Here is a 12,167-nt window from a genome sequence, read left to right on the forward strand (position 1 = left end):
GTGTTTTGTTATTTTTAAACAACATTTCCTTATCGTTCACAGCGCTCCAGGCCTTGTTCACTTATATTCCACATCCTTATACACTTCCAATAAGTTAGTAATTTTTTTTCTACACTAGAAATTCTCTAGAAATTATTCACATGGCAAAACAACGTTTGTTGGTCAGCTATTATATATATATATATATATGTGATATATATAATATATAACACTATATATATATATATATTAGACTGTGCCAAATAAATCGAAAATTTTTTTTTTTCGGTCTCATATCAAAATTTCGTTGAGAGTTACGAAAAAAAAATTGTGTCAAAATTTGAGCCCTTTATCTTCATTTTTCAGTTAGCGCTTGCAAAAAGAAGAATTTTCGCCAAAAAAAGTTTTTTAACTTCCCGCTCAGAAAATCGAAGATTTTCAAAAATCGGGAAGTTATTGTTTTCACCCCGTTTTGCAAAAATCGAGTTTTCATCAGATCTCGACGTTTTAAGGTCATAGGAAGCTTCCTTGACTACCCCCGCGATGTTGTCACTATGTCTGTATGTATGTTTGTATTAGCTAAAGACGGGCTAACAAAAAATATTGTTCACGCTGCAGCATTAAGAGATTAATATTATGTAATAAATTAATTATATAAATAATTATTTTTAATAAATTAAAAAAAATAATGTTTGGTGTTTTGTTATTTTTAAACAACATTCCCTCATCGTTCACAGCGCTCCAGGCCTTTTTCACTCATATTACACATCCTTATACACTTCCAATAAGTTAGTAATTTTTATCTACACTAGAAATTCTCTTAGAAATTAATACCCACATGGCAAAACAACGTTAGCCGGGTTAGCTAGTATATATATATATATATATATATATATATATATATATATATATATATATCTTTTGTTTATAAATTATTCATCTTTCATAGGTTATTTAAAGATGTCATTTATTTACGCTATCTTTTGTTTAAAAACAAAAAAGAATTTGTCTGTCATTTAATCGATTGTGTTTTGTTTAGTATTTATTGGTTATGATACGTTTAGTATTCGTTAGTTAGTTGAATGAAGAAGAGGGCCTCCAACTTATAAAAGTTAGTATAATTAATATAGTCACGTTGATTATATATTTTATTTTTAATCTATATATATATATATATATATATATATATATATATATATATATATATATATATATATATATATACTAGCAGTCCCGGCCACGCGTTGCTGTGGCTAAAGTTATTGTTATATTACATTGTAGTATACAATTCAAGTGGAACGGTAGGAGAACATCAGTCACGGGGACCACCATGCTTTTTACATAGATGATATTTGTAAAAAAATATGGTGACCTCCATGACAGATTTTCTACGACTATAACCCTTTAGTACAATGAAATTATTTACGAACCAAGACGGAAATGTTGAAGTTGGTACACAAATTCACGGGATTGGGATTTGAAGGGGAAGGACGTTGAACACGATTGATTAAAATTTTCTTACAGTTTATATTAAGCAGAAATAAATACAAAAGAATTAATTTTTAAATTTGTTATTTCCATTTAATTTTGTAACAAATGAGCATATTACAAAGTTGTTAGTGAATAACATATGACATTTAAACTTATGAATGAGGTAGGTAAGGCAGATAGTATTAAATCTTTAACAGTAATATTTATTATTTTAAATTATAAATACTTTCAATTTCAATTTCATTTAGCACTAATCGGTGCACAATATTTTTGGTTAACCTGTCTTTAGCTAACACAAATAGATTCGATGGTTTCATTGAGTTTCACCCAACACGTGAACATGCAACATATAGTTGCCCATGAGAAAAACACGGATTTTCCAAATTTAAACCACAAATGGACATTGTTTGGCCTTGAGACTTATTTATTGACATGGCAAAAGCTGAATTGGAAATTGTAGCTGTTTGAAAGGTATGGTAGAATCTGACGGTATCATTGGAATACGTGGCAACAGGACCACTTTTCCTTTAAACTTCCCAGTTAAAATGGTTGCTTCAAGAATGTTTCCGGTGATCTTTTTGATGATCAAACGTGTACCGTTGCATAATTGAGGTGGATTTAAATTACGTAGGAGAATAATCGGGGAACCAATCTTTAATTGAAGATTGTGGGGTGGCATTCCAGGTATATCTAGTGAATTCAAAAATTCAGTTGGAAAATTTACACTTTCATTTTCATCAACAACAGTATCGATTGATTTAAAAGACATCAGATCGCCTGGTAATAACTGTTGTATCTGGAAGTTAATTTTGTCAACATCAACATTTTTGGCTGCCAAAATCGCCCGATGACTGAGCCAGTTATGATTCAAGTAATTATTCTGTATATCCGGAAAAATACTCTGAATTAATTCATTTTTATCTTGAAGAACAGTACAAAAATTGTCTGGCAGTTTGATGCATTGCGTATTTGGTTGCAGTTCTATTTTACCGTTCCCAATAACTAGTAATTGCTCGGAAAATATTTGTGCTGATGGATCATTTTGCAACTGTACCCGCATGTTTATGGTCAATCGAAGTGTTTCAACACTTCGCCATAAGAATGATTGTTTTAAACATGCATTAATCTCATCCGCGAAAGTTGAGCGAGGTATAACCGGTAAGGTCTGGCGGAAATCACCAGACAAAAGTAAGCTAGAACCACCGAAAAGTTTATTATTGCTGTTTAAATCCTGCATAGTTCTATGCAATGCTTCAAGTGAATATTTGTGCGCCATTGTGCACTCATCCCAAATTATTATAGAACTCTTCCGTAACACTGCAGCTATTCCACTATTCTTTTTGATGTTACACATTGCATCTGGTTTATGATGAATATCTAATGGCAGCTTGAATGTTGAATGTGCCGTTCGCCCACCATCCAGTAAAGTAGCCGCAATGCCTGACGATACAACTGCCAATGCGATTTTCTGTTGCGACCGTATTTTGGCAAGAATCAACGATATTAAAAATTTCTTACCGGTTCCACCTGGTGCATCCAAGAAAAAAATACCGCCTTGTTCAGCAGCAACAGCCAGCATAATCCGATCATAAATAATTTTTTGTTCTGCTGTTAGTAATGGCTCACTGTTCCTGATAATCGTGGCTAAATTTTCATGGTCATAATGTTGTTCTCGTTGTAAATCGGTATTGACTAAGTCAGTAGCTGGGCGATTAGGTGATGGCATACCATAATGATTAAGTGGTAAATTTGAAATTAGAACACATAAATCCTCGATCAACACCAATGCTTCATTATACATCTCTGGCGTATAATCTATGTTTTGGCATTGATCTGTTTATCTAATTCGGTGCAATATGTCTTCTGTCATGCAATTTTTATATTTTTTCCACAAAGTTTGTGCTTGCGATGGATAACACGTCGTCAAAATAATTGCAAACAGCTGACGAATGTTATTGGGCATTGATGTCAACTCAGCATCAGCAAGCGCTAAATCCCAATGGTTATCGTCTTCTAGCAATTGCAGTTCACGACATGCATCTTGGTATGTATTGAATACTCAACCATTAACTGTTCGCAGAAATTCAAAAGACGTTGGTCCAGGCACATTCACCAATAACAAACGTAAATAGAAGCACTCACGTTGCTTTGGATGTACTGTGTAAAGTCACCCCAATGTCTCAGCTTTGAATATGCCTGGAATGGAAGGATGTCGTTTTCCTTGTTTTCGTGGTTCCCATTTTTTACTGGATTTGTTTCATTTGAAATAACGCGGAACATCACCATATAGCAATGTCTTTGCGAATCGGCCAAAAATATCAAATCTTTGACACAATGTAAAAAATTCAGTTAGTGTCGTTTTTGGGGCCTCGAACGTTCTTTGGAGAAGATCTTCTTCAGTGAAGTATACACGTTGACCGTTTTCAAGATGTACTGCTAGATGCTGGACAGAAGGATCTCTTTCGTGTATGGGAAAGCTGAGAATATGCCAAATAGCTTCGTTGCTGCTAATGTATCTACCCATTTGGTATCGTGCTATTTCGTCATTTTTATTTATATTTTGTACTTCAAATATGGTCAAATCACTGCCTTTGTTTACATATTTACAAATGTACTTAATTGATTTTACAGAACTGCAAAGCTCAACGTTGATATGAGCTTTATAAGTTTTTGAAAGTAATGGTGAATATGGTACCACCCACTGATTATCAAATTCTGCTTGATTTGGATAATTCGGCAGTCGCATTGTAAATGTGTGGCCACCATTCTCAGTATTTCTGCGGCGATATATAGGATAACCATCAATATCCATGATAGTGTCATTCGTATGCGGCTTTGGGAAATTTTTCTTACATTTTCCATTTTCCATGCATGGTGACGTGATGTTAAAAGCACCGCATGGCCCATGGATCATGTGTTTAGTGACAACATCAAATAATTCTGGATCAATTAATGGGTCTGGAATTTCGGCTAAAATCATTTGATCAATTTTTTCTGGACGGATTTTATCTTCAAGCCAAATCAAAATGTGGGCATGAGGCAAACCTCGCTTTTGCCACTCAATCGTATACAGCCAACAACGTGTGATACCGAAAATTGAATATTTAACAATAAAATCAATTAAGGATTTCAATTATTGTTCAAACACGCGTGCAGTTATATCATGACGATGAATTGCTTGTTGTCCTGATAATAATGAAGTTTGTATCTCTTCTCAATTCGGATTACATGTAAATGTAATGAACAAATCCGGTCGGCCGTAATGACGTACGTAAGTCATCGCGTCTTGTATGTATTCCTGCATGTTCCGTGGACTGCCGATGTAGCTTGAAGGTAAAATGAAAGCATTACCGATGTCATTAGGATTTAAATTTCCGTCGATGTTTCCAGCAACAGCATCTCGTAAGTGAATATATTCTTCCGATCGTAATTTAGCCTGGTTGAATCGAATGAATCGCAAGCGTTCGCTTTTAACCTTAGCATACATATCAACAATGTATTGATGGAATAGCTGACGATATCGAAGGATATAGTTGTCCTGATTTAGTCTAATCATTATTCGGTGTGCGTAGTAGTTCATTGAGCTCACTTTTTTATTTCCATAATCACCTAAAAAAATAAAAAATAAAATACAATACGAAATTAACATTCATACATACAGTAAGAAAATAAATAGGTAATTGTTAAATTTATCGGTATTAGGATCACACTGTTTGATGTTAAGGTAATATTCATCCTGTCCTTGCCAAAATATCAATGGATATTGTAGTGCATCATATGAACGGTGTAGATCCGAAATCGTACTGATAGTGTTGTCTCGCCGTGTAATTTTTATAGATCTTTTGTCAACTGGATCACCAACCATGATAACAGCAACCTCATCAACAGTTGGAGCGTTGAATCTACCAGCATGTTCACCTAATGGTACTTTATCGGCTTTTATGACGATTTGATAGTTGTCATTTTGCAATCGTGGCGAAACTCTTTTGATTAATTGAAGTAGTTGATTCTGATCTTCTAAAAAATTTTCCAGTAATATCACAATTGCTCTTTCCTTTGCTTGTTCAATGAAATGATACTGGCACCGAGTAGTTACGCGCTCTTCACAATTGCCCATAAAATAAATTTGAAGAAATTTCGGATTATCATCAAGCATTGGCATCAATGATCCAATTTTGTGGTACACCTGGCCTTATATTTTGAATGTAGTTTCAAAATTACGTCCATCGGATGCAAGATCGCAAATTTTAGTTGCCCCAAATGACGTCATTTGGAAGCAAGAATTAAATTTGCGTATCTTACGCAAAAATAATTTTGAATCATCTGAATTCCCAGCAAGAAGGGATAATAAAAGTTCTGGCGGAGTGGGTAGAGGTGGCAGCACGACTTTTCCTGCTGCGCAGCACATACCGGCAGCTTCATTTCGAAATTTCAACGCCTGACAATATTGACATACTTTATCCATTCCACCGATAGCAATTTTTTAATGCGCAGAGTAGTTAATATCTGGTGCATATTCAAAAGTAAGACGAACGAATGATGTACGTATTAATGAGCGGCTGATCCGTTGCCTTTGTCGTTCTTGGGCTCGTACTGTAGCTATGTTTCGTTCTCGTAATATTCTGTTGCAGACGTTCGCTACACTGTTCTTGAGATTCTTGTGCACGACCTTCTGCTGTCCTAATTCTTTGAGCTGTATTTCTTGTATCGACTTGTTCTGGCAACTGATAAGCTCTTTCAACACGTTTGCGTCGTGCCTCTCTGCTGCTCACGTTGTTGAGATTAGATTTTTTCGGTGGCATTTTACTGAAAATAATAATTTAATCGTTTAAATATTGGAAAAAAAACTCAAAAACATGCTATTATAGCACATTGAAATTGAAATAATAAGTGCAAAATAATTTGTAATAAAGGTTAAATAAAAACAATAAAAGAAAAATCTTTATACAATTATTGAAAAAGTGTGGGGAGCTTTGTACCATTTTCTCATTAATATATTAATTAATTATTATAATTATGTGATAATACTTACATGTATATATTTTATAATTATAGAATTTTGAATAATGAAGCACAAATAAGTAAAAAGCAAGAATAATTTCACTGTATTATCGTCACTATAATTTGAATTTGATTTACACTTCGGTCTAAGCAACACGTGGTTGGCTATGCTAACATCAAAAATTAAAAAAGTAGAAATAATTGAATTTCACGGTATTTCGTTTACTACAAAATAAATTTAATTTATACTTTAGCCTCAATAACACGTGGTAATCATGATATTGAATTGTAGCTTATATGACACGTTTGTCGGTTTACCATAGCAGTGCCATCTATTGATTACTTACTCAATCTAGTCGAAAAGTATCGACATCTGTTAGAATCTTTTGGAGTTAACAGATAATTGTGAATGTCAATTAATTATAGACAAATAATTTGCAATAAAATAAAATTGCGACTATAATTAAAGATCTAAGCTTTCCTATCTCTTAAGTTGGACCAGACTGCTCACGGTGTGCCAATTTAATTTAAAATCAGTTAAGTAGTTTAGGGGTCCATAGCGGACAAACATCGTGACAGGAGATTTATATATATTAAGATAAGATATATATATAGCAGCAGCATATATATATATATATATATATATATATATATATATATATATATATATATATGCTATATATACTAGCTGACCCGGCAAACGTTGTTTTGCCATATAAATAATTTCCTAGTAATTTCTAGTGTATACAAAAAATAGCTTACTTATTGTAAGTATGTATGTATGTTAGAATGTGTATATTGTATGTATGTAAGAATGTGGTATATGCGTGAAATAAGCATGGAGCGCTGTGAACGATGAGGGAATATAAAAATAACAAAAGGCAAACATTATTTTTAAGTTATTATAATTTATTCCTTAAAATTATATATCATTAATTAAACAATTACGACAGTAACACTATTAAACAATATCAATCTCTTAATGCTATAGCGTAAACAGTATTTTTTGTTAGTCCATCTTTAGCTAACACAAACAAACTGGATGATTTACCCACTCGAGAGCATGCCACGTATAATTGTCCGTGTGAAAAACATGGTGTTCTCAAGTCTAATCCACAAACAGACATCGTTTGACCTTGGGATTTGTTGATAGTCATTGCAAATGCCAATCTAATCGGAAACTGAATACGTTTGAATTGAATTGGCACATCTGTAGGTATAATAGGAATCCGTGGTATGAGTATATTTTCACCTCTGAACTTGCCATTTAAAATCCTGGCCTCGATCACGTTTTTCATTAATTTTTGCTCGATGTACCTGTTGTCGTTGTTGGTCATTTGTTCTTCGTCTATTGACTGTGAAACGGCGTGATTATCGTTGTTCTAATCGTCTGACTTCATTGCGTTCAGCTCGTGTATCTTCTGGCTCTTCTTGATGCAATTGCGCCATTCTGACACGTGCATCAGTATTTTGTTGCTGGATTTGTTCTTCTGTTCTTTCGGATCTGCTATTTCGCAAGTTTCGAGCTTTACTTGTACTGCGGCTCAAATCAGCCCCTTTGCGTTATCTTGCCATTGCTCACTGTACAAAACATACATAAATAGAATTATTTAATGATGAAAAATGTTAAAAGTATAATTAGGGCCAGGATTTTTGCCGCAGTTTTGAAATGATTAGTTTTAATTTATGAAATTATAACAAAAATATAAGTTTTATGGAAAAATTTTTCAAACAAAAGTAAAAAATTAAATTTTATGAAAACATTGTCTCTTATAATTTTTTCAAACAACCAATATTTCCATTGAGATTTCAAAATAAAGATTCATAATGATTGATTTTTTGGAAACTATGAAAATCTTAATTGTTCAATTACATTTTTTTAATAAAATTAAATTAAAATTACATTTTTATAAGATCAACAACATTTTCGATATAAATAAAAAAAAGTATACTTACAACACAAAATCCGTTGTTATTGGAAGCTCGTGTCACGTGTTGAGTACTTTTGAGGTTATAAAATCACTTGATTAACTAATCGTGCAAAATACACTCAAAATTGATAATTTAATTATTATTGATAAAATAGGAATGATTAAAAGTTAATATGAGAGTTACACTGAGATAGCAAAATAATAATTGTCAACGTTACTACTACATTTGATGCATAAACAATAATGATGGCCGACAACTGTGTAGGGAGTGAGAAAGAAAGAAGACCGGCTTCGTTCTCATCCCTACCCCGTGCTGTTTAATGGGTCAGAAGTGCCACCTGTAGACATCTGGCGGGGATAACTAATTAAATGACGATTGATCAGTTTTCGACCGGAAAGAAAAAATGATTAAACTACTAAAATGGCTATTAAAAAATAAGGGTTGATCGTAGAAGGGTGAAAATTGAGGATTGTATGTATTTTTGTATGTTGTATCATAAAAAAATAGAAATTAAAAATTTTGTCTAAAAAATAAAAAAAAAATTTAGGGTGGACTACCCCTAACATTTAGGGGGATGAAAAATAGATGTTGGCCGATTCTCATAGATACCGGATAAGCACAAAAAATTTCATCAAAATCGGTCAAGCCGTTTCGGAGGAGTATGGCAACGAAAACTGTTACACGAGAATTTTATATATTAGATATATATATATATATATATATATATATATATATTAGATATATATATATATATATTAGATATATATATATATATATATATATATATATATATATATAGCTATATATATATATATATATATATATATATATATATATTCGAGATGATTTCTACATTATAAACAAAAGGTTCCAACAAAAGTTCGAGGCCATAGAAACTAATGTTTAAAAATAAGAGATTTTCACAGTTAACGCACTCGCAATCCCTTTTGTATTGGAATTCGAGAAAATCCATTCTTAGCTTAACTTGACATCATACACAAAGATTCCCACCAAATTTGAAGTCTGTAGAAGTTATAATTTGTAAATTAAAATTGTAGATTTTAAAACCCAGCCCCGCAACCCCTATCAGGAGTAGAATTTGTTAAAATTCATTTTGAGATGATCTCTTCATGAGAAATGAAAGATTCCTACCAAATTTATAGTTTTTAGAAGCTATATTTTGTAAATTAAGATTTTTTATTGTCAACACTCACTCCCGCGATCCTCATTGGAGGTGATTCGTTGTAAAATCCGCTTTTAGATCATTTCTAGGGGAGCCTGGAGCACGACGGCCCCCTTAAGCCGATCTTTTCTTTTTGTGGCTTTTAACCATAAAATTTATTTATTTTCCATCTATTTTGAACGAATCAGTCAAAATTTCGCAAAAAATCGAAAAAAAAAATTTTTTATTTGGGGCACGACGGCCCCCTCTTCAAAAAATCATATAAAAAAAAATTTTTTTTTTACTAAAGCTATTACCATCAAAATCTAGAGATTTTCCTCCCAGAAAACGGCGTCGAGGGAAAACCATGATTCTTACGAGTCTTAAGTATCACCGAGAACTCGCAGAAAAAAAAATCAATATGAAGCAAAAAAAAAAAAAGACTTTAACTAAACAAAAAAAAAAAAAAATAAAACAAAATCAAAATCAAAAAATTTGAAAAAAAAAAACATTTAAAATATAAAAATGATGATTGCCATTGTCTTTATTGCTATGGACTTTCCTCAGAGTCCTCAGAGTCGTGGATTCAATGTAAAAATTGTAATAAATGGTCTTATGATTTTTGCGCAGGTATTGGCGAAGATTATTCTGACGAATATTTCTGTGATCATTACGAATAATCGTATATTCATTAAAATATCTCGATGTGATTTCCTAATCATCAAACATTTATTTTTCATGCTTTATTCAAAGTTTAATTTTTGTTAATGTCTTGAAAAATTATTATAAATTTCATTTTTAAACTGTTAATTAGTTTTAAATAGATAATAGTTAAAAATATAATTAATTTCTTTTATTGCACTCAGAGGTTTTGAACCCACGTACAAGAAAAAATACAGAGATTTTATTTATCAATGAATTGGTTACATTAGTTTACATTGATTAAAATCACAGGTTGAGTTTTCAGGTTGAGCTTTTAAAATACTTAATATCTTGAACCAGACCTTTTTTTTTATATTTTTGTCAAGTTAACATTAGAAATATGAATTGCGTAAAATAAGACATCCTTGGAGGAATTCAAATAAATTTTTGAGATTAGGTTTCTGTCTGGTGCAGAGGATACCGTGATCAATAATTAATAATATAATTATTACTATTTTAATTTAAAAAATTTGTGTTTTCAATTTTTTATAAGCTATATAATTCAACTTTTCATCAAATTTTTCAGTTTAATTAAATTCATTCTGATTCATTGACCTGAAAAGGCTTAAAATAATGAATTCTTTAAATTTGGCATTTTTTTTCGAGTGATCGATCATACCCCACGCATCACAGATTGGCCTGAAATATCATAAAAACATCATAAAGGTCATAACTTGACGGAAAATGGAAAAAAAAATCTTTAGCTAATTTATGAGAGGGGCCGTTATGCCAGGGACTGTCGTGTACCACTCTCCCCTGTATGACTCAATTTTTTGTAAAATTTTTCAGTTCAATTAAATTTTTTCTGATTCATTTTACCACAAATTTATCACAATTTAAAACTAAAAAAAAAATTTTTTTTCTTTACATTTTTTTTTTCGAGTGGTCCATTATGCCCCACTGTAACGTTCTGGCGAATTTCGAAATTTATTTGACGGTTCTTAGAAATTATTTTTATTAAATAAAACCTCGATCATTCCGTTGCAAGAATTATTTAACGGAGTGACGAGGAGATAAAGAAATTCTGCGAACGCCATCGCGACTCGAATTCAAAACTCATGACGCTGCATGAGATTCGGGCCTCGATGTTGTTCACTAGGGTAAACTGAGATGCGGCGTTGCGACATTTAATTATTAAAATCTATTGTACTGGATGCAAATCCAGAGGAGTCTGCCCTGAGCAATCAGGCGACAATCATCTTGGGGCTCCGGACGTATGTCCGGTGCCATCTGGCCCAAATTATATAATTAATTAAACAATTTACTTTAATTTTATATAATCGTGTGTATTATTTTAAATATAATACCCTTAATAATTATTCTAAAAATTTATAGAGTATCTAAGAGCAGGGTGCGCCTGGAATCTATAGATCTCCTATAGACACCTGCCTGGTAAATTATAAAAATATGAGCTGGAAAATCCAGAACGTAACACCCACATATCACATATTGGCCCAAAATATCATAAAAACATTACAGAGGTCGTAACTTGAGGGAAATTAAAAAAAAAATTTTTCCCTAATTTTTGAGGGGGGCCGTCATGCCCCAGGTTCCCCTACATCACATATATAAGACTCCTACTCAATTTAGAGCGTACAGGAGCTATATTTTGAAAACCAAAATTTTTATTTGTTAACACCCACTCCTCAATCCATATTTGGAGGATAGCGTTTTTAATTAATTACTGACCCTTTCCAAGCTCAACATGATTCATCTATCAATAAAAACCAAGATTAAATTTGAAGATGAGCTTAATCGGGAGAGTAGTTTGGAAATGACAGGATTTTGAAATTTTGAAAATCGTAAAAATCGATATTTTTACCACTTCAACTTGGTGTAATTACTGAACTAGACAAGATATTGAAATTCCGTAAATTGTGTCGTAAAGCTCTTTTATTAA

The 12,167-nt window shown here is 32.3% G+C and overlaps 2 protein-coding genes across 2 annotated transcripts; both read right to left on the bottom strand.

Annotated features, from left to right (window-relative positions):
• Positions 1-1,894: 1,894 nt before the first annotated feature.
• Positions 1,895-3,271, bottom strand: LOC123269719 (ATP-dependent DNA helicase PIF1-like). Its single transcript, XM_044735555.1, has one exon. The coding sequence runs from the start codon at positions 3,269-3,271 to the stop codon at positions 1,895-1,897; it is 1,377 nt and encodes a 458-aa protein (XP_044591490.1).
• Positions 3,272-3,727: 456 nt separating this feature from the next.
• LOC123269720 lies at positions 3,728-4,450 on the bottom strand. The gene has a single exon (XM_044735556.1). It carries the CDS (start codon positions 4,448-4,450, stop codon positions 3,728-3,730), a length of 723 nt encoding a protein of 240 aa, XP_044591491.1.
• Positions 4,451-12,167: the final 7,717 nt, after the last annotated feature.

This window comes from Cotesia glomerata, linkage group LG7 (genome assembly GCF_020080835.1).
Source record: "Cotesia glomerata isolate CgM1 linkage group LG7, MPM_Cglom_v2.3, whole genome shotgun sequence".
NCBI classification, from domain to species: domain Eukaryota; kingdom Metazoa; phylum Arthropoda; class Insecta; order Hymenoptera; family Braconidae; genus Cotesia; species Cotesia glomerata.